The following is a 26,004-nucleotide window of genomic DNA, read 5'->3' as shown; positions in this document are numbered from 1 at the left end:
GGTCTCCAACCCGAGCTGGCACCTTAGCACTGGTTGGCAATCATTCTTACAGTATCAGAAAAAGCTCTCAGCACCCTTAGAAAAGTTGCAAAAAACCCCACAAAGTTCTGATACCAACCCGAAAGCTCTCGTACCTACAACTATTCATCCATCTAGTGCACATATGTGAAGTAGCTACAGCTGATCAACACTATGCTAGGACACTGAGGACACAGAAATATAAGGCATCCTCCTTGCCCTTAAGGAAATCTTTGTAGAGTGAAAAGCTCGACAAGTCTACAGCCGTGGAGGCACAGATGAGGAAAGGAAGTTGCTACCGGGTATGTCTGAGGGACACCTGATGGACACACTCCCCTGGGTTTCCAAGTAAGAATTCTACCTGGACTCCCCAACTCAGGCCCAGCTCCCTCCAAACCATTCTCCCAACTGCTGCCAAAAGGGTCTTTCAAAAACACTGATCTTTGGACACTTCTTGGCTAATGACACATCAACAATTCCCAGTGGTTTTCAGGTCAGGGTTCAACCCCTCTGCTGGAGCCTCCAGTCTTGTCATGACAGCCTCTGCCTAGTTCTCCGGCACCTTGCTCACAGCGCTGCCACTTCACCTCTGCTGAACTCCTGCTTGTTCTTGAAAGTGACTGGGTATGCCCTTTCCCCACCCCAAACACCCCTACTCCCCAACCTCACGTTCCTGACACTCAGCCCTGGTACTGCTCATCCTCACTCAGACCCAGGTGGCATGGGACACTCCCCTCTCCTCCCAGGGCTCCCAGAAGAATGTGGGCACATCCTGCCACCCCGCGTCCGACAGCTCCTCCTATCCATTCAAGACTGCTGCTTTGGGCTACAAGTCTGTGGAGTGAGTGGATGTTAAGGGAAGCCTATTGGGTCCTGGATATGGAGGTCACACGAGAGAGGTCTGTTAGTAATGGAGATTTACCCTTCCTAGCCATAGGTGTTTTTCACAGATGGTGTCAATGAAACTATCCAGGGAGAATGGGTCCAGAGGAAATCCAAGGGAACAATGGTATTAAAAAACTAAGAAGAAACAGCCAAAGCCATAGGTGGAAAGTGAAAGAGAGGAGGCTTTCAAGAAGGAATAATAAATAATGATCCTAATGAAAATCACAAAATAGTATAAGAACCTTAAATGCCACTTTGAAACAAAAAAAGACTTATGCTTTAAGTCGCTCAGTTCTAGATGTATTTCATGGCTTTATAATTCTTAAAACTTATAAGGTACAGATATCTGACACCAGGAGGCATGTACATATGCCATCATTATCATTATACAATAATATAAACATTAAAAGTATATTTGACATTACTCACAATAGCCAAAGAGTGAAAACAACCCAAGTATCCATCAACAGATGAATGGATAAATAAAATGTGGTATATGTATATCCATACAATAAAATATCATTCAATCTTAAAATGGAGTTAAGTACTCAGACATACTAAATATAAATGAATCTTGAAATCAGTAGGCTAAGTGAAAGAAGGCAGTCTCAAAGGACCGTATATTATGTAATTACATCATTATGAAATGCCCAGAATAGGCAAAGCTATAGGGATAGAAAGTAGACTGGTGGTTGCCAGGGGCTAAGGGGAGGGAGGAACAGGGAGTGACCGCTACTGAGGGTTTCTTTCTGGGGTGATGAAATACTCTAAAATTGATTGAAGGCAAAGTTACACAACTCTGTGAATATACTAAAAACTACTAAAGGGTGCACTTTAAATGGACGAATTGTATAGTATGTGGATTATATCTCAACAAAACTGTTACCAAAAGAAGCATATCTGAGTGAAGTCTCATCATCCTTTGCTTAGTGGAGTAATCCTGTTAGCACCTATAAACATAACTCTAAAGTCCAAATGAATGCCCAGTTCTCAATACAAATTCCGTGTTGCCTTCACTTGTGAACACTAGCCTCTTACATAAACCAGCAGATGAAACACCCAGCACGGAGAAGGCTTTAATATTAGTTCCACATTACAATAGCAACCTCTGTTGCAGAGCCAGTAACAAGCCTGAACCCCAGCTTCACTGCCCACCTTCCCAGCTCACACAAAACATCTGCCTGTCCATTCTCTATCTTGAATACCTACCCTCCCAAACTATGGGCATGGCTATGCCAGCTGAGTCCCTCTGGCAAGGACACCCAGGATTGCTTTCAGAAAGCAGAGGCTGAGGGAGGGGCGCTCACCCACAGGAGCAACTGACCAGAAAACATGCACAACTGGCCCCAACACACCCACCACCCTTCTACACACAAGGCCTTTTCAATCTGGGTGTTGTGTTGTTTTTTTTTTTTAACTGTGTCTACAAAGATTTTTACAGTTGGTTTCAAATTCCCTCAGTTAGCAGTTACAGGTTTTGATCTGTTCCTAATTACGGAAAAGAATCCTGGGATTGGTACAGAGTGAAGGAACTTGAGTTCAGCATTACAATTTTTAAAGTGCCAATGTTTATATGAATTCTGAGAACTAGATTTCCTCAGTTATTCTGCTTTAAAAAATGAGAATCAAGGACAAAAAGGCTTTGCCTGCCCTGAAAGCCATGCTAAAATTTAACCGAATGACCTATCCTGCACCATTTAGACACTTCCTTACTCTTTTCCATAAATTAGTCTCTACATTTTTACCGAAACTGGATAATCTCTAAGTGTGCATGGGTGTGTTTAAGAGCTAACCACATCTAGAAAAGCTAAGGCTCTGAGGAAAACAGAGCAGTACAGACACCTACAGCCCCCTTTGTTGAGCACACCGCTGGATCTGTGCAGGAAGAGGCAGGCTGAGCCCTCCACACGGCACACATCCAGGTACAGTCCCAAGTGCACAGAGAACGGGTGTCGTGTGCAGACACCGAGGACGCACAATGCCGCAGCTCTATTTACGCTGCCTGCAAATACTACAGTTAGTTGTACCAAAGAGTAAAAAGACACATTTCCAATAGAACTTACCTGCTCGTTCAAGGAAAGCTTGGCAAACTAAATGGTGAGCACGCCATAGTTTATTTTCGAAAGTGCTCCTGAATACAGCTTTCATAAGTGGATCTTACTCAAGTAAGTGATCCAGCCCAGGTGAAGAACAGAAAATCAGGCAGAAAGTCAACATCTCTTTGACTCTTAAACTTAAAATTAGTACTTTTTAAAAGTAAGTGTGGGGAAGAGATCCCTCTAGAAGGAAATGCTCTAAAACCATTTCAGTGGCTTTCAGAGGGTGGAGCAACAGGGCACTGGGAGGAAAAAAAACTAGAACTCAGCATTGGCAAGAGCACGACTATCTCCAGCACAAGAGCCTGTTTATATGCACGGAGCCCTCTTTCTAAATGGGAAAAATGTCAGCAGCGTAAGATTTTCACTAAGAACCTTAAAAATGTTCATCATTTTTCAGCTATACACAACAGAGCCTAAAGTTCAATCAGAGTCAGAAGTAACAAGGTATGTCAGTATGAAAACAACCTCAACTTAAAACAAGCCAAGAAATAATATTTACTAGACCCCAAATCAAATATTTTATAAATGTATCTGATCTATAATTGGATAGTGTCAGGCATTACCAAAGTGAAATGGTCTTGACTAAAGCCTACAGCTCAACCTCTGTGGGGTCAAACAACCTAAATCCCTGAATGCCACCTAAAATTCCCATTACCTTGGTGTATTCACTCTGCATAATCCTCTCCCCTTGAGTGCGGGTGGGCCTGACCTAATCAGGTGAACACTTTTAAGAAGGTCCTGAGGTCAGTCAGGAAAAGTCAGAAAAAGTTGAAGCTTCAGTAAACAAATCTCTATTTTTGGTCTAAAATTTTTATTTTCAAATGTTATAGAAATGGAATCATACAGTATATAAATTGCTAAGCCTCCCCCCACCTCAGCAAAATTTCCTTGGGATGCATCCAAATTATTGTATCGATAGTTTCTTTCTTTTTATTGCTGAGTATTACATATGTATATGTACTACACACATACATATATATATATGATATGCATGTAGCACAGTGTGGCCATTAACCTGCTGAAGAATATTTGGGTAGTTTCTAGTTGGGGCTATTATGAGTAACGCTGGTGAATATTGCTGCACAGGTGCTATAAACATGGGTGTACAGGTGTCTGTGTAATCACCGGTTTTCATTTCTCTGGGATAAATGCCCAGGAACGCAAATGCTGGATTGTATACTAAGTGCAAGTTTAGTTTTATAAGAAGATGCCAAACCACTTTCCGGAGTGGCTATACCATCTTACTTTCCCACCAGCAATGTATGTGTGATCCAATTTCTTTGTATTCTCTCAAGCATTCGGTGTTCTCACTATTTTGATAGGTATGTGGTGATGTCTCATTGTGGTTTTAATTTGCACTTCTTTAATGGCTTCTGAATCTGCGTATCTCATGTCCTTATTTGCCGTAACGTATAATCTACTTGATGAACTGTCTCTTCACATCTTTTGTTCATTTTTAAATTAGAGTACTTCTTTTTTAAAGTGTTGAGTTTTGAGAACTGTTATAGTCTAGATACAAGTGCTTTGTTAGAAATATGATTTGCAAAAATTTTCTCCCAGTATGTAGCTTACTGTTTCATCCTCTTGCCAGGGTCTTACTACATAGAGCAAAAGCTTTTGGTCTTGATGTGGTCCAATTTATCAATTTTTTCCTTTATGGGTCATGTTTTTGTTGTCAAATCTAGAAATCTTTTGCCCAGACTTAGGATATAAAGTTCTTCTTCAAGGGGCGCCTGAGTGGGTCAGTCGATTAAGCGTCCGACTTTGGCTCAGGTCATGATCTTGTGGTTCATGAGTTGGAGCCCCGCGTCGGGGTCTGTGCTGACAGCTCAGAGCCTGGAGCCTGCTTTGGATTCTGTGTCTCTATTTTTTCTCTTCCCGTGCTTAATAACTCCTGGAGATAACACACTGCAGTTGTGCTAGTGGTTACAGTATTTGGAGATAAAATTAATATTTTTTTAATGTTTATTTTGGGGGGGGAGAGGGGGGGGAGAGGGAGGGGGGGGGGGGGGGGGGGAGAGAGAGAGAGAGAGAGAGAGAGAGAGAGAGAACCCTCAGCAGGCTCTGCACTGTCAGTGCAGAGCCCGACCAGTGCACAGCCCGATGCAGGGCTCTATCTCACAAACAGTGAGATCATAACCTGAGCTGAAATCAAGAGTTGAACACTTAACCGACTGAGCCACCCAAGAGTTCCTAAAATTAATATTTTTGACTAGAAGTATCTAATGATGAGTCCACAGAAATTGAACGTGGACACATCATTAAGATGTAATCAGAAATGACCAGATGACTTCAGTTAACATTTCTGAAATAGCAATCACATTGATTATTTCAAAATCCTTACTCTGTAGGTAAGTGTATTTTAATTTTTGCCCTTAAATACTTTCATTTATCTTGGGAATGGGCTTTTGAGGGGGAGGGTGCTATCTCTTTAGCTAGCAGAATAGCGTGCCTTTTATCCTCACACATCCTATTTTTGAGGACATAGTAGCCATGCTTCATGGGAGGTCAGAGCTGCGTACAGCAGTCTTGCCCTTTGATATCCTTGGACTCTGTCAAGTGAACCAGAGAAACAGCCCTTTGCAGCATGGCAGAGCCCCCGAAGTTCTGGGATTTACCTCCACTTCAATAATATTGAATGTTTTTTAGCATGAGAATGTGTTATAACATTTGAATTAATTTGGACTACACTTTGGCTTTCGAGAGGAATCATTTCAAATAGACACAGGTACTTTTTATTAACTTCTTATTCTTGCTATCTTAAATTCCTTACTGTGTTTAACGGTACACTTGCCAAAATACTTAGCATGTTAAAAAAAAAAAAAAGCAGGCTTTTGATTTTTTTGTTTTTTTGTTTTTTTTTAAACAGCTTCAGATTGAAGCTGAGAGTTACCATAAACAAGTTGAGTGGCAGGCCTGGTATGCTGTGTCTTGTTACATAAAGCTATTGCCAGAATCTCAGTAAATATAACATTTAAAAAATTTGCCTTTGTATATTCATAACAAATAACGACAAGTGAGAATTACATTATGCTCTTCCTGTATCATATTTTACTAAGATTTCATGCTTCATTATCTACTGCTGAACTGTTTAATAGTAATGTTACATGGAAATGATAGGTCATTTTTACTTTATATTTTTATATAATGAGGTAACATGAAATATAATTTGATGTACAATTTTGCCTGTTACGTGTGCTAATTATAGTGGCATATGCACAAAACATTTTGACATGACAAGAGGCTGAATAAGTGTCCACTTTACTTAGGAAAAAAAAGGTATGATCTATAATGAGCTGATTTTGTTTAAGACGTGAGGTTTAGATCAAAGTTCATTTATTTGTCTGTTGTTGCCCAATTGTTCCAGCGGTACTTATTTGAAAAGGCTATCCTTCCTCCACTGAATTAATTGTCTTTGTTTCTTTGTCAAAAATCGTATCGACATATTTATGTGGTTCTGTTTCAGGGTTCTTTATTCTATTCCTTGATCTGTCTATCCCTCCACCAACAACCACAAAGTCTTCATTACTGTAACTAAACAATAAACCTTAACATTATATACAGTGATTCCTCCCACTTTATTCTTCTTTTTCACACTTGTTACAGCTATTGTAGACTCTCTGCCTTTTTGTATAAATTTTAGATTAAGTTTATCTATATTTACCAAAAAAAAAAAAAGTCTTGCTTTGATATTTAAAACTTTTTAAAATTAGGGTAAAACCTACATAAGATAAAATTTACCGGGGCGCCTGGGTGGCGCAGTCGGTTAAGCGTCCGACTTCAGCCAGGTCAAGATCTCACGGTCCGTGAGTTCGAGCCCCGCGTCGGGCTCTGGGCTGATGGCTCAGAGCCTGGAGCCTGTTTCCGATTCTGTGTCTCCCTCTCTCTCTGCCCCTCCCCCGTTCATGCTCTGTCCCAAAATAAATAAACGTTGAAAAAAAAATTAAAAAAAAAAAGAAAAAAGATAAAATTTACCAGTTTAACCTTTTTTTTTTAAATGCTTATTTATTTATTTTTGAGAGACAGAGCACAAGCAGGGGAGGGGCAGAGAGAGAGAGGGAGACACAGAATCCGAAGCAGGCTCCAGGCTCCCAACTGTCAGCACAGAGCCCGATGTGGGGCTTGAACCCACAAACCGTGAAATCGTGACCCGAGCCAAAGTTGGACGCTTAACCAACTGAGCCACCCAGGTACTCCCCATTTTATTTTATTTATTTACTTAATTTAAAAAAATTTTTTTAATGTTTATTTATTTTTGACAGAGACAGAGACAGAAGATGAGTGGGTTAGGGGCAGAGAGAGAGGGAGACACAGAATCTGAAGTAGGCTCCAGGCTCCGAACTGTCAGCACAGAGCCCAACATGGCGCTCGAACTCACGAGCTGTGAGATCATGACCTGAGCTGAAGTCGGACACTCAACCGACTGAGCCACCCAGGCACCCCCAGGTGCTCTCCATTTTAAGCATTTTTAAGTGTATGATTCAGTACTCTTTTTTATTTAATTTTATTATGATTTTTTTTAACGTTATTATTGAGAGGCAGAGAGACACAGAGTGTGAGCAGGGGAGGGGTAGAGAGAGGGGGAGACACAGAATCTGAAGTAGGCTCCAGGCTCTGAGCTGTCAGCACAGAGCCCGACGCAGGGCTCAAACTCACAAACTGTGAGATCATGACCTGAGCCGAAGGTCGTGGCTTAACCAACTGAGCCACCCAGGCGCCCTGATTCAGTACTCTTAAGCAGAGATGCTGCAAAAATTAGATAAGAGGATAGTGTGAATAACTTTATGTCTATACATCTGAAAAAATTAAATAAATAATAACTAGAAAAAATTATTTTATTTAAAAAAAATTTTTTTTTTTCAACGTTTAATTATTTTTGGGACAGAGAGAGACAGAGCAGAGCCCAACGCGGGGCTCGAACTCACGGACCGCGAGATCGTGACCTGGCTGAAGTCGGACGCTTAACCAACTGCGCCACCCAGGCGCCCCGAAAAAATTATTTTAAATGACTCAAACAGAAAGGGAAAATCCAAAATATCCTATAACTTTTAAAGAAGCTGAATCAACAGTTTAAAAAAAATCTCCACAAATAAAACACCAAAATCTAATGATTTTACAGGAGAGATCTATCAGGTACTCAAGGTTCACAGAATTCTAATCTTATATTATCTCTTCCAGAAAGAAGAAAAAATCAATTTATAACTACTAATGGTTAATTTAACCTTGATATACACATCTAACAAGGAAAGCAAAAGGAAATTGGACGAATGGTGGTGTCATTCACTGAGAAAAGAGGCCTGGGGTTTGGGGCTGAGGTCATAGGAATGACTATGTGCGAAAGGCAGGAGCTTGTGATTGTCCAGGTAGAGATGTCTAGGCAGCCACCAAGAATATTGGTCTGGAGCTCAAGTATAAGCTGGGCTGGAGACAGCACTGAGAATCACCAATACAGAGAATCCCGTAAGTCTTACAGGTGGGATGGAATTGCCCCAGGAAACTGTATGGGATGTGACTGATTCGCAGACAACCCCAATATTTAAGGAAGGAGATTCCCTGAAGAGACTGGCCAGAGAATCAGGGAAAGAAAGGACCAGGAAGGCCAGAAAGACAGTGACTCAAACCACTCTGTGAGCAAGAGAGCAGTGAGGAGACTGAAGAATTCAGTGACTGGCATCTGCTAAGATAGGACAGTTTCAGGATATGGTGAGGGAAGGAGGCACTGCTGTGTGGGCTGATGGATGAGTAGATAAGAGGAAGCACAGATAGGGAGCCAACACTATGAGAAGGCTGGCCGAGGAGGGAAGCAGACAGTGTCTAAGAGCAAAGGGAAAAGCCGATTAGAGGATGAGCACATTGGTAGACAACTAGACAGAAAAAGGAAAGTGGTTGGTGAGAAAAAAAACCACAACACAGAACCTATCCTCACATTCCAGGAAGGAGAAGATTGCTCTGTACTCACAGTCCCAAGGCATGGACACAGAATCACCACAAGTCCTTTTCAAACACATCGTCACTGATCAGTGACGACTTCCTTCTGAGAGTCGGTGAACGGCCACAGACCAGTCCTGTGACCGTGCTTCGATGGCTAAAGGTGAACCAGCGCTTGGAAGTCCACCCAGCCCTGAATTCCACACAGGGGGTAAAAGAGAAAAGTATGGAGGCAAGGCCCTTGAGGACAGCGGCAGATAATAAAGAGCAAAAATGAGGTCACGGGTCTTGGATAAGAGGGAGTCTACTGGTCACCCGAGAACAGAGAAAACGATCAAGGTTGATAACACCGGTGGCAGCAGCAGGTGACATGCTTTCAGGTCACATACACAAAAAATCTGAGGTGTGGAGCGGCTACACGATCTGTCTAGGAGCAAGCCAGGACGCATCCCCCTGCCCGACTGCAGGGCCTGTGCTCTTACAGGCAACCTTGTGCTGCCACCCACTGCTATCTTCCTCTAAACTCTGCCCGCATTTGTGGCATCTTTCTGTATGGCACATCCCACGCTCTGGCTTTCGCTGGTTAGAAGTGTGTTTGTTTCATTTATACCCACCTTCCCCCAGAACCGAAGCTCTATAGGCTTTTACATGGCAAGTGCTCAGCGAAGAAATGAATACAGCTGTAGTTATCAAACGTGTTATGTGCCGAGTTGCTTTCAAGAGTGTGTATCATTTCCCTTCTCAAGTGATTGAAGCCATCCCCACCACACCTTCTTTACGGTGCTCAGGTGTTCACGCTCCTTTGCCACAGAGACTACAAAGGCAAAGCTATACTGTGTACCTCATTTACCTCAAGTTCCAAATTAGTGGATTTAGTCTCCACTGAAGAGATTTCACTACGTCTGCAGGTTGAGACCGAAAAGCACTTCTTACCTGAATTTTGATGGGCCAGGTGAAATTACTGACATAGACGAAGAAAGTGATATTTGGATGGTTGCGAAAATCAAATTTCTCATTAGAGAAGCTATCTTTGTACTCCTTAATGTTGGTTTTTGAAACAACAGGCATCTCTTCTCCAGCCTGGGTTCCAGCTGTCAGGAAGAAAAGAATGAAATACAAGAGCCCCATTTTTTTTTTTTTTTTTTTTTGGACAGAATCTGTCCTCATTAATAAGGACAGATTAATAAGTTTAGCATTTACTTAACACTCACTATGTTCCAGAATAGCCTTTAAGAGCACAATCTCCTTTAGTTCTAACAACAACTCTTATTATTCTCATTTATAGATCAGGAAACTAAGGTTCAGAGAAATTTAGTAACTTGGCTCAGGTCACACAGCCAGCAAGAAGCAGAGGTGAGATTTGCAGCAGGAAGGCGGATACACAATGCTGTGCCCTTAACCAGAATGCTTTTGCAGGGGTCTCGGAACTCCTCAGCACTGAAACGATGGCACGCAGTTGTGAAAATACAGATACCACTGGAATCCTGCTGACAAGCAATGGCCCTCACCCTGCACGTTAACACTTCAACTGCTTTACGTTTCCCCTTCATACCTGTTTGTCAGTACTCTTGATCCCCCATATCAGGGACAGAGTCACCTCTCCCTTCCTAACTAGCAGTGACCTCATGTCTCAACAGCAGCAGGGAGAAAGAAGCTCTAGGGAATCACTCCGTCCCTTCTGTTATCAGCTACAACTGTATTTAAATCCCCTCAATCTGGCATAAACTTATCCTCTTCCCAAATAGCCCTTCAATATTCCATATTCTCCCTTAGCCAGGAATTCTAGTATCTACAAAGACTCAAAAAACAGATTTTTTTTCCCCATGTCTGCATTAAATACTGTGACTGGAGCCCAGGTTTTTGGGTCCTCATTAAGAGAATCATTGAAAAGCATTCACATGCTCAGAGATGTTGCCCTTCTCCCAAGGCTCTCATAATTCTGACTTTTTCTTGGAAGTGTCTCCTCACCGCAAGTTTCTAAACCTTCTCTGAATTCTATACAATCTTTTAAGACATGATAAACATGTCTTAAGATAGACAGCATATCTTTTAAGATATGATAAACATAATACATACAAAGGTTACATTTAGGGGTGCCTGGGTGGCTCAGTCGGTTGAGCATCCGACTTCAGCTCAGGTCATGATCTCACAGTCCGTGAGTTTGAGCCCCACGTCAGGCTCTGTGCTGACAGCTCAGAGCCTGGAGCCTGCTTCCGATTCTGTGTCTCCCTCTCTCTCTCCCCCTCCCCTGCTCATGCTCTGTCTCTCTCTGTCTCAAAAATAAATAAAAACATTAAAAAAAAAATTAATTTTGCTTCCATCTGATTGGTCGTGTTGTTGTGACCAAAAACAAGTATTGTAAGAGTAATGATAATGACATGCAGTTAACATTGAGTGAAAAATAACCATGTTTCAAGCACTACATTGACTACTTTGTTTATTATGTCATTTCATCCTCACCATGTTCTGCACAGCTAGGTGTTTTAATCATCCCTTGTATACACGAGAAACTGGCTCAGAAAGCTGAATTTGCCTAATCGCACAGTGCAGCATAGTAACAGGCAGAGTTCAAACCCAGATCTGCCAAGCTATGTTCATAAGCACTACATCAGGCCCAACTGTTACTTCTTCAGATTTTCCTTAGTGAATCGTAGCAAGGTAAACAGGCTAGCAAACACTATGCTCTGAGAGCCTGATTTAATTACCAAAGTATATTTCCCCTTACTTACTAAGATCTCATTCTATTTAAAATATTTCCATTTCTTGAAACTCTGAGTCATTTCCATATTGTCCTTCTGAAGCATGGATGGGGAGGTGACGGGAGTGCCGGAGCAGTGGCTACAGCAATGCTATTAAAGCTGGTAGCAGGGCAGGGGTGGTGAGCATGTACTGAGTCTGAGACCGTGGTAGGCGCTGGCACGTATAACCTAAGTTCATCTACACAGCAGTTCTAGGAGGTAAGTATCGTTATCTTCTCTTTACGACAACCCTAAGGTCTAGAGAGGGGTTTGGACACTTGGTTCAAGGTCTCCCAGGTAGTAAGTGGCAAAAGTGGGTTTCAAACCCATCTGTCTGTCCCCAGCGCCCCCTTTCTCAACAACTACATCACTTTTCTCAATCTGCTACTTCCACTTCAAAGGTCTTCTCTAGGTATGTCTTTACCTGAGAAGCTGGCGGCCCAGGTGATGTTGAGGTTGAAGTTTTTGGAGGCATTGATGAACATGTCCAAATCCCTGTTTTGCTGATGAGAGGTGCGAACAGTTAGAAAATTAATTATAACGGTTTCCAGATTTTGAAAGAAAACAGTAATCAAATTTTATTACTCTCAATTTTCTTAATTACAAAACAGGTATTTTACGATGTCTTAAAAGAAACTCACACTTATAAAATATGAGTTAACATTTCTAACCAGTTTTCCCAAATAAATTTCATTTCTCTCCCTTAAAAGTATATATAATTTAATGCTTTCTCATATGCCTAACTCTATGAAAAAGTATCTTTTAAAAAACCCCTCACCAGAGCACAATGTCTTAAATCATATGGCCTATGTTAGGGGAAGCAGCCTCATAAGGATCATCTAGGTAGTTGGGCTCCAAATGTCGGGAGAGCTCACACCAATACGTAAACACTTAACCAAGTCCCCAGTTTATGTGTATTTATAAATTAAACCTACATACTTCTGAGCTGATAGATTACATATATTGTGAAGTTCTCCAAAATGGAAATGGTTTTTTAAAAAAGCATATAAAACTGAAATAAACTAACTTAAAAAAATACTTTGTGTCCATTTGGGATGTGAAAAAACATTTTTCTCTCACTAAAAAAAATCAAGAGAAATATGACTGAATATTCCTCATTAGCTTTGAAATCCTTTTACCACTTAAAGACAACTATTTGAAGAACTAGGTTATTTTTGATCCTTGATTTTAATGACTGAAAAAGACATCTCTGAGAAATGTGCTGAGCCAATGGGAAGAAGCGCACTGTTGGCTACAATGGGTAAACTGATGCTAATTTTAAGTTTTCACTGAAATTTGACGAATAAATCTCTTTCTTGTGGTCAAAGAATTATTTTTGCAAGTGAATCAGATGTCGTATTTTTAAATTTTGTAAACGGATCCAATCCTGCTGAAATTCTGTATCTTGAAAGATCAAAAAACAAGTCAGATCGGTAAGATTTGTAATGGTCTTTACAGCACAAAATCTCAACAGTGGAAACGTTTCCAAACAGTCATTTTCAAAATGTGATCTCCAACCCAGAAGTTTCTCTCGCAAAGCAGTTATTTACCTTCTCATTTACTGACATAACCTCACTGTCCTCTTGCAGGGGACAGCTCAAGTGTTTATGTTTATTGGAAGCACACTACTAATAATTACTTCTTTTGGAAAGGATCAATAAACTTGAAATCCTAGTGCTTTTATAAAAGACAGAACATACACATTGGATAATTCTATTAAATATTCTGTCATAAGATAAACAAGGAACTCCAGAGAGGTTAAAAGATTTTCGTAGCTCCTCACCTCATCAAGAAGCATTACGAGGAGGCTTGTTTATTTAAAATAAAATCAACAACATCAATCACATCCTGAAAGACATCCTTCAACCACTTGCTGAGGAATAAGGTATTAAACAAATTTTATATGTGTGGTACTTTGGTATAACCTTATCTTAAAACCTTTTTTTTTTTTTTAAATTCCAGTCACCAGAGCCATTCAAATGATACGACATACAGTGTGTCCACAGAATATTTTCATTAAGGTTACTTATTGTTTTTTACTTAAAAAGAAATTCACTCATTGGAATAGATTTTCTCTAGTTCATTTTTCTTTAAATTTACCATTAAAATGGAATATAAAAAATAAATCTTACTTTCATTTCATTATATAATAAACATCCCACACTCTGGATTTTATTCTACTACTAATTTATTTTTTTAAATTTAGTAATGTTAACAATGTCTGTTAACAAAGGAATATAAATGGGCCTACTGTCATATTATCCTCTGTGTATTATTTGTTATGTTTATTGTGACAGGAATTTTGTGACAGTAAATGGCTTTGTGTATGTTGATGAGAAATAAGAAAGTTTAAAGGAGGTCCCTAAATAATTTATCATCAAGTTTACTGAAATTTCATTACGTACTGGACTGGCCATTGAATGACTTTATATTTCATTGAAAAAATCATATAGGTGTGCCTTCATGTTCTAAATGCTTCACTTTTAAATGTCGTGCTATGTTGGCTCCCTCTACCCCTAGGTAGTACCTTACGGCAGGCTGTGGTTCATCGTTAATGAAAGAAGATATAAACCCACATTTCAAACAACAGTCTTAATAATTTCAATGATTTCTGGCCAACTTCTTGTTGGACTCAATTGCACCTTCACCAGTTTTACCTCCTACTGAAGCTAACAACTTATTCTAGGCACAGAAGCGTCACCTCTGCCATCGTCCTCGTATCACTGGCATTCATTTCAATCTGCAGTCTCTTCGAGGGTACTTGTTAAGCGTCTGGTCCATTTTAAGAAATAAATCTGGGCCTTGCCATGCGCCCCTCTATCGGGGAGCTCCCCTTGCAGTCTGCTCTCCTTTCCTGTATGGGGATGCAATGGGTTGATGGGCAAACCAAGTATGTGTGGAGTCAGTGTCAGCCTGTGTATCAGATCCTGATAAATCTTAACAACATCACTCTTGTCTTTGAGATGGAGAGGAGATAAAATGTAGATCCTAACATTTCTTTCCTGCACCTCTAAACAGTCCTGCGTACTCCACTTTGGAGACCATGCTAATGCCGTGCTTCTATCCATAAGGATCAAGAAAAAGAGTCACATGAATTCAAAACAAAGCAAGAAAACTTTTAAAATCTTACTTCATCAGGTGTCGCCACAAAATTGATGGCTGTGTAATAGCGGTCATCTTCTTGGGACAGGCTAAAGGTGAACTGATAGTCAATAAGAAGAGTATCTATAGAAAGAGATAAATGTATATTCAAAAATTAAAACAAAACAGAACAAGTCTTTAGAGATACAGACTGATTTTCTTATAAATATTCAACAGCCAGGAAACACTTTTAGCTCACTTATAACTGGGAACTAGGAAGCTTTTCAAAGGAAATAAAGTCTGTGGGCAGTATTGTTTTATTTGGAATAACCTATCAAACTCTCCTTGTATCATGATCCTGGCTGAGACTTTAGGCTCCAACCTCACTCACCTACAAATATTAATTGTACATCTATTACATGCTAGGTTTTGCTTAAAGATACACAGCTATAAATTAATGATATAAAAGGAATCGAGACTCCATGGAAAAATAGGCTGACCCCAGGTCTTGAGCAAGGAATATGTGCCTTGACATCTTATTCTAGAAAGCAAGAAAGCATTCGAACACTAAAGTGATGTAGCAAAAGAACATGCCTTTAGAGAGAAACTAATGGCCAAAGATGGTATGATTTTTTTTTTTCCTAGTCCAAAAAAGGTGGTTTTATTAAAACATGGGGACAGGACCCATGGGCAGAAAGAGCTAGCTGCCCAAGATGGTAGAATTTAATTCTAAAAAGTCTATTGTACAACTCAACAACCTGATTTAAAAATGAACAGAGGACTTGAATGGATACTTCTCCCAAGAAGATATACAAAATGGCCAGTAAGCACATGAAAAGAAGTTCAACATCATTAATCACTAGGAAAATACAAATCAAAACCACAATGAGATACCACCGCATGCACAGTAAGATGGCTACTACAAAAAAAAAAAAAAAAAAAAAGAAAGAAAAAAGAAAAGAACAAGGGTTGGTGAGAATGTGGAAAAACTGGAAACCTTGTGGGAATGTGAAATGGTGCAGCTAACGTGGAAAACAGTATGGTAGTTTCTCGAAAAATTAAAAATAGAATTACCAAATGATCCAGCAATTCTACTTCTGAGTACATACCCAAAGAGTTGAAAGTAGGATCTTGAAGTGATATTTGTACACCATGTTCATAGCAGCCAAACAGATCATGGCTATAATTCACAATAGCCAAAAGATGGGAAGCAACCCAAAGGTCCATCAACAGTATACATAAAGTGGAATATTAAAAAGGAAGGAAATTCTGACATATACTACAACCTGGAACAATCTTGAAGACACTATGCCAAACGAAATAAGCCAACCACAGAAGACAAATACTGCATGATTCCACTTATATGAGGTGCCTAGAGCAGTCAACATTATAGAAACAGAAAACAGAATGGTGACTGCCAGGAGCCAGAAGAAGAGGGAAACGGAGACTTGTTGTTAAGTTTATTTTTTACTGTTTAAGAAACTGCCAAATGGTTTGCCAGAGTGCCTACACCATTTTATATCCCATAAAGAATGCATGCATGAAGGTTCCAGTTTCCCATAGCATTGCTAAAACTTGGCATTGGGTACTGGCTTTGTTTTCCAAGATAGATACGGTGTAATGTACCAGATTACAAAAAATTCACTGATATGGTTTCGAGTTCCACATTTAACTGGTCTTTAAGAAATAACCAGTTGTCTAGTTTTGGTATGATATCAAAGGATAGTATCCATAATTAACTGAAAAGGTTATTAAAATACTCTACTCCTTTCCAACTCTATCTGGTGAGGCCAGGTTTTTCTTAATGTACCTTAACCAAAGAGGTGTATTCAACAGACTGAATGTAGAGCAGAGGTGAAAATCCAGTCATCTATTAAGTCACAGGACTGACTTTTGATTCTAGTCATTCTAGGGTTGTGCCTCACTGTGGTTTTAATACACATACCCCAAATGTGTGATGTTACTAAGTCTTTTGTTCATGTTGGCCAACTGTCTTCTTTGGTGAAATGTCTATTCAAATCATTCCTTGTTTTCAACTTGAATTGTCTCCTCATTTAGTTGTAAAAGTGCTGTTGTTTTTTTTTTTTTTTAATATATTCTAGATACAAGCTCCTTATCAAATACATAATTTGCAAACATTTTTTCTTCTCTGTGGCTTTTTACTTCTTAATGGTATTCTTTTAAATACAAGTTTTAACTTTTGATAAAGTCCCAATAAATAATTTTTTCTTTCTGGGTGCCTGGGTGGCTCAGTCGGTTGAGCACCTGACTTCAGCTCAGGTCATGATCTCACGGTTTGTGAGTTTGAGCCCCACCTTGGGCTCTGTGCTGACAGCTCAGAGCTTGGAGCCTGCTTGGGATTCTGTGCCTCCTTCTCTCTCTGCCTCTCCCCCACTCTTGCTCTCTCTCTTTCAAAAATAAATAAAAATTTTTAAAATTTTTAAAAATTGTATTTCTTTTATGAGTTGTGCTTTTAGAATCATATCTAAGAATTCTTTCCCCTACACAAAGTTATGAAGTTTTTCTCATTTCTTCTAAAAGAGATATATGTGTATATATTTACATATATTATATACACACATACACATACAATGTATATATGTGTATATATATGTGTGTGTGTCACATTTATAGGTTCCAGGTGGACATGAATTTTGAGTGGATGCTATTCAATCCAGGAAAACAAGTACAAAATTAGAGTGGATATGCGAAAACGTTACTCCGTTTCTCTGGTTCTGTAACTTTGCCTACTATGTGGATTTTCCTATAGAAAGAAAATACATTTACCCATAAGAACCTGGCCCCTTTGCCAGATTTACCTTTCCCTGTAAGTTAATCGTTAAATATTTTATTTATCAGTTCCTAAAGAGGTAATTAACATAAATGTAGTAAATGTGATAGAATGGAAACACATCAAATTAGGACACACCTCCATGATATTCTTATAGCACTTACCATTCTCAACCCATGTTAAAGTATGAAGTTTTATTGATCTATTTGGCCTTTAGACAAATATGAATTGTGAAAACACTTACAATAGCATGTTCCTTTGAGAGGGTTTCCCTGGTATCGATTTTCTACTTCACATCTAGGAGGATAAAAATGAAGATTATTTTCTATTGCTAGGTAAAACAAAATCTACATTCATTTTAAAATCAAGCAGATCCTTTTATATAAAACTAAACTGAAAACAAGTCTGAGTCTGTACAGTTACATTCTTCACTGTTACTCAGATCAGGGAGCTTGATGAGAGTCTGTGTTCAGGTTCAGTAGTGATGGCCCAGCAGTTCACACCACCGCCAACGAATAAACATTTGCCAAAGTGCAGGAGACAAATCCAAATATAATAAACCTAGATCCTTGGTTTTTTGAAAACACATAAAAAACACATTTTTACTTTTGTGTGGACTAAATATTCCTCTAAGACTGAAGTTAAAATATTTTTCAAATATTCATTTCTCACTTCCTTCCTCTTCTCCCTGAATAAAACTGATCCTGTTCTGTAAAAATAAGCAGGGAAAGGCTAAACAACTGAGAATCACATTTATTTATTTATTTGTTTGTTTGTTAAACCCTTGAACGTGGTTCACCAGTCTGAAGAAAAAAAATAAAGTCTAATAAAAAAGAAATCATTACTCCTTCACTGAAATACACAAATATCATTTATGAACATCAGCAAAACCCAATCTCCCACTTCACAAGGTCATTCATACTTGGCAGGCCCAGTAGCTAAGAGCTATAAGAAAGGGAGGAAAGCTTGGGTCAAGCACTCTTCTCAGATAAATAATACGGGATATTGTGTCCTTTGATCCCAGGTGATTCTTAGCTCTTGCTTGTATCTAAAATCTCTTTAACAGGGGTGCCTGGGTGGCTCAGTCAGTTAAGTGTCCGACTTCGGGTTAAGTCATGGTTCGTGAGTTTGAGCCCCGTGTCGGGCTCTGTGCTGACAGCTCAAAGCCTGGAACCTGCTTTGCATTCTGTGTCTCCCTCTCTCTCTCTATGTCTCCCCTACTCACACACTCTCTCTCTCAAAAATAAATAAACATAAAAAACAAATAAAATCTCTTGAAGAGAAAGTCTTTTACTGGACCTATACCTCATTTCATTATTGTACACCTGAGAAAAGGAGTCATTAATTTTGTTCTATTATATTTTTCTGTTTAAAGGAGCCTAGATCACAAGGCTAAACTTAATCTTTGATTAAACATTTCTTCACATACTAGCTTTAAGGCATCATGAAACCAGTAAATATGTACAGCAGTGTGAACTATAAAATGCAGACAGAGCAATTCTTTCCTTGAACATCACCAGCAAGGTCTGAGTCACTGGTGACATTATTACTACTGTTCTTTGAGGGAAAAAAAGTTCACCAATGATGTATTTGTTTGTATCAGCTCAATGCTGTGATACTACTATGCATTTCTCTCACTTAAGTCTCTTCTTGAGAACGAGTCAACCTGGAACACGTGTTTTATGAGGTTTTCTGGGGAGGAAGACAGGTATATACTTGTTGGGGAACAATCTCTTGTTTCAACTCACCAGAACACTAAAAACAATTATTGCTTGTCCCACTATTGATGAACAGGAAAACTGAGGCTCGGCTTGGTTAAGTGATTTGTCTCAAGAGCACCGTGCTCAGTGGAGGCTCAGCCAGGGCTAAAGCTCCATGTCTGTCTGACGCTATCTGCATCCTCATGGATGGGAACCCCAGACTCTTCCTTGGAAGACGTCTGACATACTTCACCAAGGAAAATGCTAGAATAAGGAGGGATGGGTTAAAGCCCTGAGGATCATCTCTACTATCAGACAACCAAAATGCTAAATAAAACACTGTCCTGGAATACCAGTTCTTCCAAATTTCTTGGGAAAGGGTGTAATCCCTGGATGTGACAAAAACTGAGTAGCGACTGAGGTGAAAAGATGAATCTAAGTCAGGAACCCAGGAAATGTCAGTGTCACTCAAACATAAAATGTGAACTAAAGAACCATTAAGGAACTGCTGCTGAACCTACGACCTCTTCAGTATGGAGGCTGACCAAATTAGACCTGTCTGAAGTAGAAAGGGCAAACTTCCAAATCCATCAACCCGGGGATCCCCCAGAGCCCATGACAACAAGGCACAGACCCAGCCTGCCTGGCTGTCAGTCACTGACTCCAGGTGTGGCCTGTGGCAGGGGCCCGAGGGTGTGGTACTCACAGCTGGCACTCGTCCCCCTTGACGCCCTTGGTGGTACAGAAGCACTTGCCCGTGTTGGTGTTACAGAGCGACGCATGCCCATTGCACTTGCACGCTGGGGGAAGGAAAAGGAATGGAGGTCACAACTGGCTTAAGAGATGACTACTATCACAGACTTTTCCTAAAACATGTAATTTTATCTGGATTGGATTTGATAGGAAAGACAGATGAAAATGAAAGCATTTAAAGGATAAGATTCAAGTTTTTCAGCTAATGATTTATCTCAAGTAATGCAAAGGTAACATTAAAAGAACCAAAATCCAAGGACAGGAGGAAAGAGAATGCTGGTTCCCACTGCCATCTGAAGCAACCATTTTGATCTATTTTGATCTTTCTGATAGATGGATTTTCACTACTATGACTCATTCATTCAGTAAATATTTGTGAAGCATCTCCAGTATGGCGCTGGGTGTGGGGACACAGACACAGTCCCTGCCCCCACGGAGATGCTCTGAGCAATGACAGCCCCTGAGGGGAGGATTGGTCTGGCCGCTCAGCCTCAGCTGAGGTGCCTGCTCCACAAAGGCTACGTTTCAAATCCTAACAGGGCTCAGAACTGGGGTGAAATTGCAATGGCAGGTCAGGGGCCCCGCAAGGCTCACTACCCTGGCTTCCACTTTAGCCTCTGCAGAAGACAACTCCTGTCACCTCTTCTTCCAGCCATCAACAAATCACTTTCTTCATCTAACGCATAAGTGTGAGCCAGGACACATTTTATACATGGGATGAAACAAGTCTTTCGCTCAATACCTTTTCACTTTACACCTTGTTTTTCTGTAAATAAATTAAAGGCATTAGGGCTGAGGACAGGTGTACTTAAAATAAATCCTGTGAAGAAAAAAATCGCCCAAAGAAACTCACGAAACTGAATAGGGCAGCGGTTAAGAGGTTGGATGCTGGAGTCAGAAGCACGAGTGTTCTGCTCTTGGCTCTGCTGGGTACAGAGAGGAGTGGGGTGTGTTAGCAAGAAGCTCGGGCCTGACGTCAGGCTGCCTGGGCACGAGTTCATTCTTCCACACTTAGCTCCTCTGTAAGGAGGAGCTCCTCTGGGCATGCTATTTACCTTCTCTAGGCCTCACTTTCCTTGTCTATGCAATGGGGATGAGAACAGTATCCACCTCACAGGCTAGATGCAAGGATGATGGGAGATAATACATGAATGAGACACGGTAAGCATTCAGTAGATCATGGCCACTGTCCTTCACTCAGGACTACACAATTCTAAGAGGAAAACATTAAAAACTTGGTGCCACTCATAGTATTTTAAAAATCATGCTGTTATAGAGGTGCCTGGGTGGCGCAGTCGGTTAGGCGTCCGACTTCAGCCAGGTCACGATCTCGCGGTCCGTGAGTTTGAGCCCCGTGTCGGGCTCTGGGCTGATGGCTCAGAGCCTGGAGCCTGTTTCCGATTCTGTGTCTCCCTCTCTCTCTGCCCCTCCCCCGTTCATGCTCTGTCTCTCTCTGTCCCAAAAATAAATAAACGTTGAAAAATAAAATTTTTTTTTAAAAATCATGCTGTTATAGATTGCAGCTCTGAAAAAGAAATCTAGCTCTAAATTCTGGACAAGTGAACTCAAGCCCCACAAATGCCTCAGAGGATGTCATTTTTCTAAATGGCAGCTGCAGAAATGGGGATGATGGCACCTGGAGGCACAAGCAGGCCCAGCAGTCAGTCCCATGTCCTGGATGTGGTTCCCCTCATGGCCACAAGCCACAGTGAGCTTTTAGTCAGAATGCATGGTCTTGAAGATGATAAAGGTGCCCAAGGTCCGGTGCCCGAGGGGACCTCAGGCACAGCTTCTTGTGTACACTCCCCAGTAATGCCAGGTACTCTGACTGCTATTGAACAGATGAAGCCCAGTCATAATGAGAAGGAAACATATGTTTACTAAATACCTTTTAATCTGAGCAAGAATTTTTTACTTAAGAGTGGTGGGAAAGGGCAGTAGGAGGGTACTAATAACTGCCCACATCTACTGAACGCCCTGCTCTGATCACTTTCACCTCAACCCCACTCTATTCTCCCCATTTTACAGATGAGGAGACTGACCCCTGAGAGGTGAAGGGATGTACGGCTAAAATGCCACCTCTCTCCTGGTTGCTCTGGGATCAGATTCTCAAGGGCCGTGCTAAGGGGTTTGGAGATGGGATTTGGGAAGTGAGCAAAGATTTTCCTTTCTTATTTACTTTCCTGCTCAGAACCTGAAGGGTCTTTCCAATGGAAACAAGAACAAGCCAAAAAGCAGTTCATCATTTTAAATCCTTAAAATATACTAGAAGTGCTGAGGAGTCCTGCATCTGGTTAAAACCCTGTGTGTGGTTTTTGGGACCTGACCACAGCCCATGACCCAGGTTTACCTCGCTGGCCTCCTGCACTGGCCTGGGTGGCAGTCTCTGAAGGGAGCTGCCGGCAGGGTCTCAGCCTCCCCCCTGTCCCACCCCCAGTAGGCCACGCTCTCACATGTCTGCATTTCTAGCTCAGGCACCTGCATTCCCTCATCTCTTTATCTGACGTCTGGGGCAGACCTTCTTGCCTCTGCTGAGCCTCCTGAGGGGGAAGAAGGGGGTAGCCCTGAAGACACTGCCCCCGAGTTCAGTAAGGTCCCTGGCACTTTCCCACTCCCCTCCCATGCTCAGGGTCCCTTACAGGCTTTCGCTGGAGCCTGCTGTTAGGGGCTCTCCCCACCTCTGTGCTGATCCACCTGACGGGCATCTAGCATTCACTCCAGGGGGGTGGAAACGGAGCAAGGGGACTCAGAGCTTTCCCGGGTTCAGGTTTAAGCCTTTTGCTTTACCCTCACAGTGAATGATTAAAGGCTTAACTCTTCCATTTTTGGCTCGTTGCTTTAACCAGCTACTCAGACACTTGGCAGCCTTGCTCACTCCCTCCCACGTTCAGCTGAGCTCCTGACAAGTATGACAAAGAAATGCAGTAAGTATCCAAAACCAAATGGCTTTTTCCCTCCTATTCAAGTCAAACAGAAGCACTGTGTTCTGCCTGCTTTGCAGTCAGTAACCCGGAGGGACGTGACTCACGCTGACATCTTCCTCCATTTGTGGGATCCCCGTAGAAGCCAGATATGCAGGTCTCGCAGTGCTTGCCTGTGGTCAGGTTCTCACACTTCTCACAGATGCTCTGATTAATGCATTTGCTGTGCCCATTGCACTGGCAAGCTGAAAGAAAAAGAATCTGAAGGGGCCTGTCCCATGGTAGAATAGGGTGGAGTCAGTTCCACGAGATTTACTTGCAACTGTCTTTTATTACCTTATTACCTCTAAATGCAAAATCATTAAAACCGGCCCACTAAAAACTAGTTTGAGAAATGAGATCAAAACATCCATATACGGCTAGTCCAGGAAATCAGAAATACACCACAGCAAGGTGAAAGTCTACAGCCATTAAAAAAATAATTTGCTCTTGTTTGTAAAATAATGTATGTTCACGAGAGTAAGTTTGAAGAACATAAGGAAGGGAGGAAAATCATATTCAACTGCACAACCCAGAGATCACTGTGCACATTTGGAATTTTAGTTTCAGTATTTTTTCTATACAGTTTAACACAGTTTGTGCTCATATTAACACTCAATTTTGATTTTTTTAAAATTTATAGCACGGTTACTTTACCACGTTGTTTCATCTATCATAAACCATAAAAAATTTCTTAATGCTTATTTATTTATTTGTGTGAGAGAGACAGAGAGAGAGCTTGCAAGCAGGGGAGGGGCAGAGAGAGAGGGAGACACAGAATCCGAAGCAGGTTCCAGGCTCTGAGCTGTCAGCACAGAGCCTGATGCAGGGCTCAAACCCATGAACTGTGAGATCATGACCTGAGCCTAAGTTGGACACTTAACCGACTGTGCCCCCAGGCACCCCTACCAAACTTTAAATGGCAGAATGATTTCTATGAATCACAAGTTATTTAACCTTTCCCTTACATCCTGATATTTAGTTTGCTTTCAATTTTTCTTTTAGAAAAATAACCACTTTATATATAAAAACATTTCCACAAGTGGAGTTAGTAAGATTCTTGATGCATATAGGACTTTACAACTAGAAAGGTATATAAAACCTGGGCCTCTCAGGACTGCTGTTCACTGCAGATTCCAGTGGGGCCATCCACAGAGTGCATAACCTGTACCACTACAGATGGAAGATCTCATTCTGCAAGTCTGTCTTTCCCCTCCAGCTCTACTGAGATACTACTGTGTAAGGAGTACAATGCATTGATTTGACACACTTATATATCACTAAATGATTACTACCGTAATGTTAGCCTTGCCTCATATCACATAATTACTATTGCTTTTTTGTGGTGAAAACATCTAAGGTTTACTTTTTAGCAGTCTTTGCAGATCTCTCTTGGTTGACCAACGTGATACAGGTTTTCACCGTCTCGGCAACCTTCCAGTCTTGTATCAGTTCTGTTTACCCACCTCTTTTCTAATCCCTGCAGGTATTTGACTTGTCCTATACAGACTGCAGCTGAAAAACTTAAGAATGACTCTATCAGGGGCGCCTGGGTGGCGCAGTCGGTTAAGCGTCCGACTTCAGCCAGGTCACGATCTCGCGGTCCGTGAGTTCGAGCCCCGCGTCAGGCTCTGGGCTGATGGCTCAGAGCCTGGAGCCTGCTTCCGATTCTGTGTCTCCCTCTCTCTCTGCCCCTCCCCCGTTCATGCTCTGTCTCTCTCTGTCCCAAAAATAAATAAATGTTGAAAAAAAAATTAAAAAAAAAAAAAGAATGACTCTATCAGTTAGGAATGCACCAAGAATACTTGGTGTGGGATATACATGTTGTTCCTGTTAAGGTGAACAACTGTATAGATGTCAAAAGGGCAAAGTACAACACACACACAAAATGTAATACCTAAAACCATTTACCAATAAAAATCTGTGTTCTAGTTCAAGATAAAAAGACTGAACAAATGTTTCCCTCTCTCTCTCTCTCTCTCTCTCTCTCTCTCTCTCTCTCCCCCTTCAAAATCCCACTGAAAGTACAGAAAAAAATGTAAAAACAAGCATAAATCAATCAGAGTATGGGATAAGAAGAAAAAGTGCTATCAGAAGTGTATTGAGAGATACTTCTGAAATACTGAACAATTTCTAGAAATTATAAAACAGAGTGTCAGGTATCTAATAGAAAAAGGGGAGTTGAGACATTCTGTCTCCTAATGTAGAAGGCGGGGACAGGGAAAGTGACTAGATGCAGTTGACCAACTGACACTTGAAAAATCCAACTGAGGCTGGGAGACAGAGCAGGCTTCGGGAGAGTGGCAAACAGCAGGAAGTATCTCGTGACCAGCTCTGTGTCTGTTCAACCTCACACAACATACAAAAATAAACCCAAAATGGATTGTGGACCTAAACAGAAGAGAAAAATCTATGCAACTTTAAAAAAGAAGACATAGGGGGTGCCTGGGTGGCTTAGTCGTGTCCAACTTCGGCTCAGGTCATGATCTCACTGTTCATGAGTTCGAGCCCCACATCGGGCTTTGTGCCAACAGCTCAGAGCCTGGAGCCTGCTTCGGACTCTGTGTTTCCCTCTCTCTCTCTCACCCCCTCCCCCGCTCACGCTCTGTCTCTGTTTCTTGGGAAAATAAACATTTAAAAATTTTATTAAAAAAAAAAAAAAAGAAAGAAAACATAGGAGGAGCACCTGAGTGGCTGAGTTGGTTGAGTCTGACTCTTGATTTCGATTCAGGTCATGATCTCGCAGTTGATGGGACTGAGCCGCGCATCAGGCTGATTCTTGAGAATCAATTCTCTGCTTCAGATTCTCTCTCTCCCTCTCTCTCTGCCCCTCCCCCCCCCCAGTGCATCACTCACTTTCTCTCTCTCAAATAAACAAACATGAAAAAAAAGAAAACAGGAGTAAATCTCTGTGATCTTGGGTTAGTTAGGCACTGATTTCTTACAGTACCAAAAGCACATGGGATAAAAGAAAACACTGATACACTGAACTCACAAAATTTAAAACTTGTATATTTCAAAAGAGTCCACCAAAAAAGTAAAAAGAAACCC

The 26,004-nt window shown here is 41.0% G+C and overlaps 1 protein-coding gene across 5 annotated transcripts in view; it reads right to left on the bottom strand.

Annotated features, from left to right (window-relative positions):
* Positions 1-26,004, bottom strand: part of ATRN (attractin) — a 163,663-nt gene that overhangs the window by 43,967 nt on the left and 93,692 nt on the right. For all 5 annotated transcript variants that reach the window (XM_040447564.1, XM_040447569.1, XM_040447565.1 and 2 more), the window contains exons 19-24: positions 23,022-23,159; positions 19,947-20,040; positions 17,785-17,837; positions 14,799-14,893; positions 12,093-12,171; positions 9,864-10,021 (exon numbers count right to left, since the gene is read on the bottom strand). In XM_040447564.1, coding sequence (XP_040303498.1) covers positions 9,864-10,021; positions 12,093-12,171; positions 14,799-14,893; positions 17,785-17,837; positions 19,947-20,040; positions 23,022-23,159 — 617 coding nt within the window. The remainder of the gene's footprint in view (positions 1-9,863; positions 10,022-12,092; positions 12,172-14,798; positions 14,894-17,784; positions 17,838-19,946; positions 20,041-23,021; positions 23,160-26,004) is intronic.

Source organism: Herpailurus yagouaroundi, unplaced genomic scaffold (assembly GCF_014898765.1).
Source record: "Herpailurus yagouaroundi ecotype Mexico unplaced genomic scaffold, PumYag 196, whole genome shotgun sequence".
Lineage (NCBI taxonomy): Eukaryota > Metazoa > Chordata > Mammalia > Carnivora > Felidae > Herpailurus > Herpailurus yagouaroundi.
This window is presented reverse-complemented; position numbering and strand designations above follow the sequence as displayed.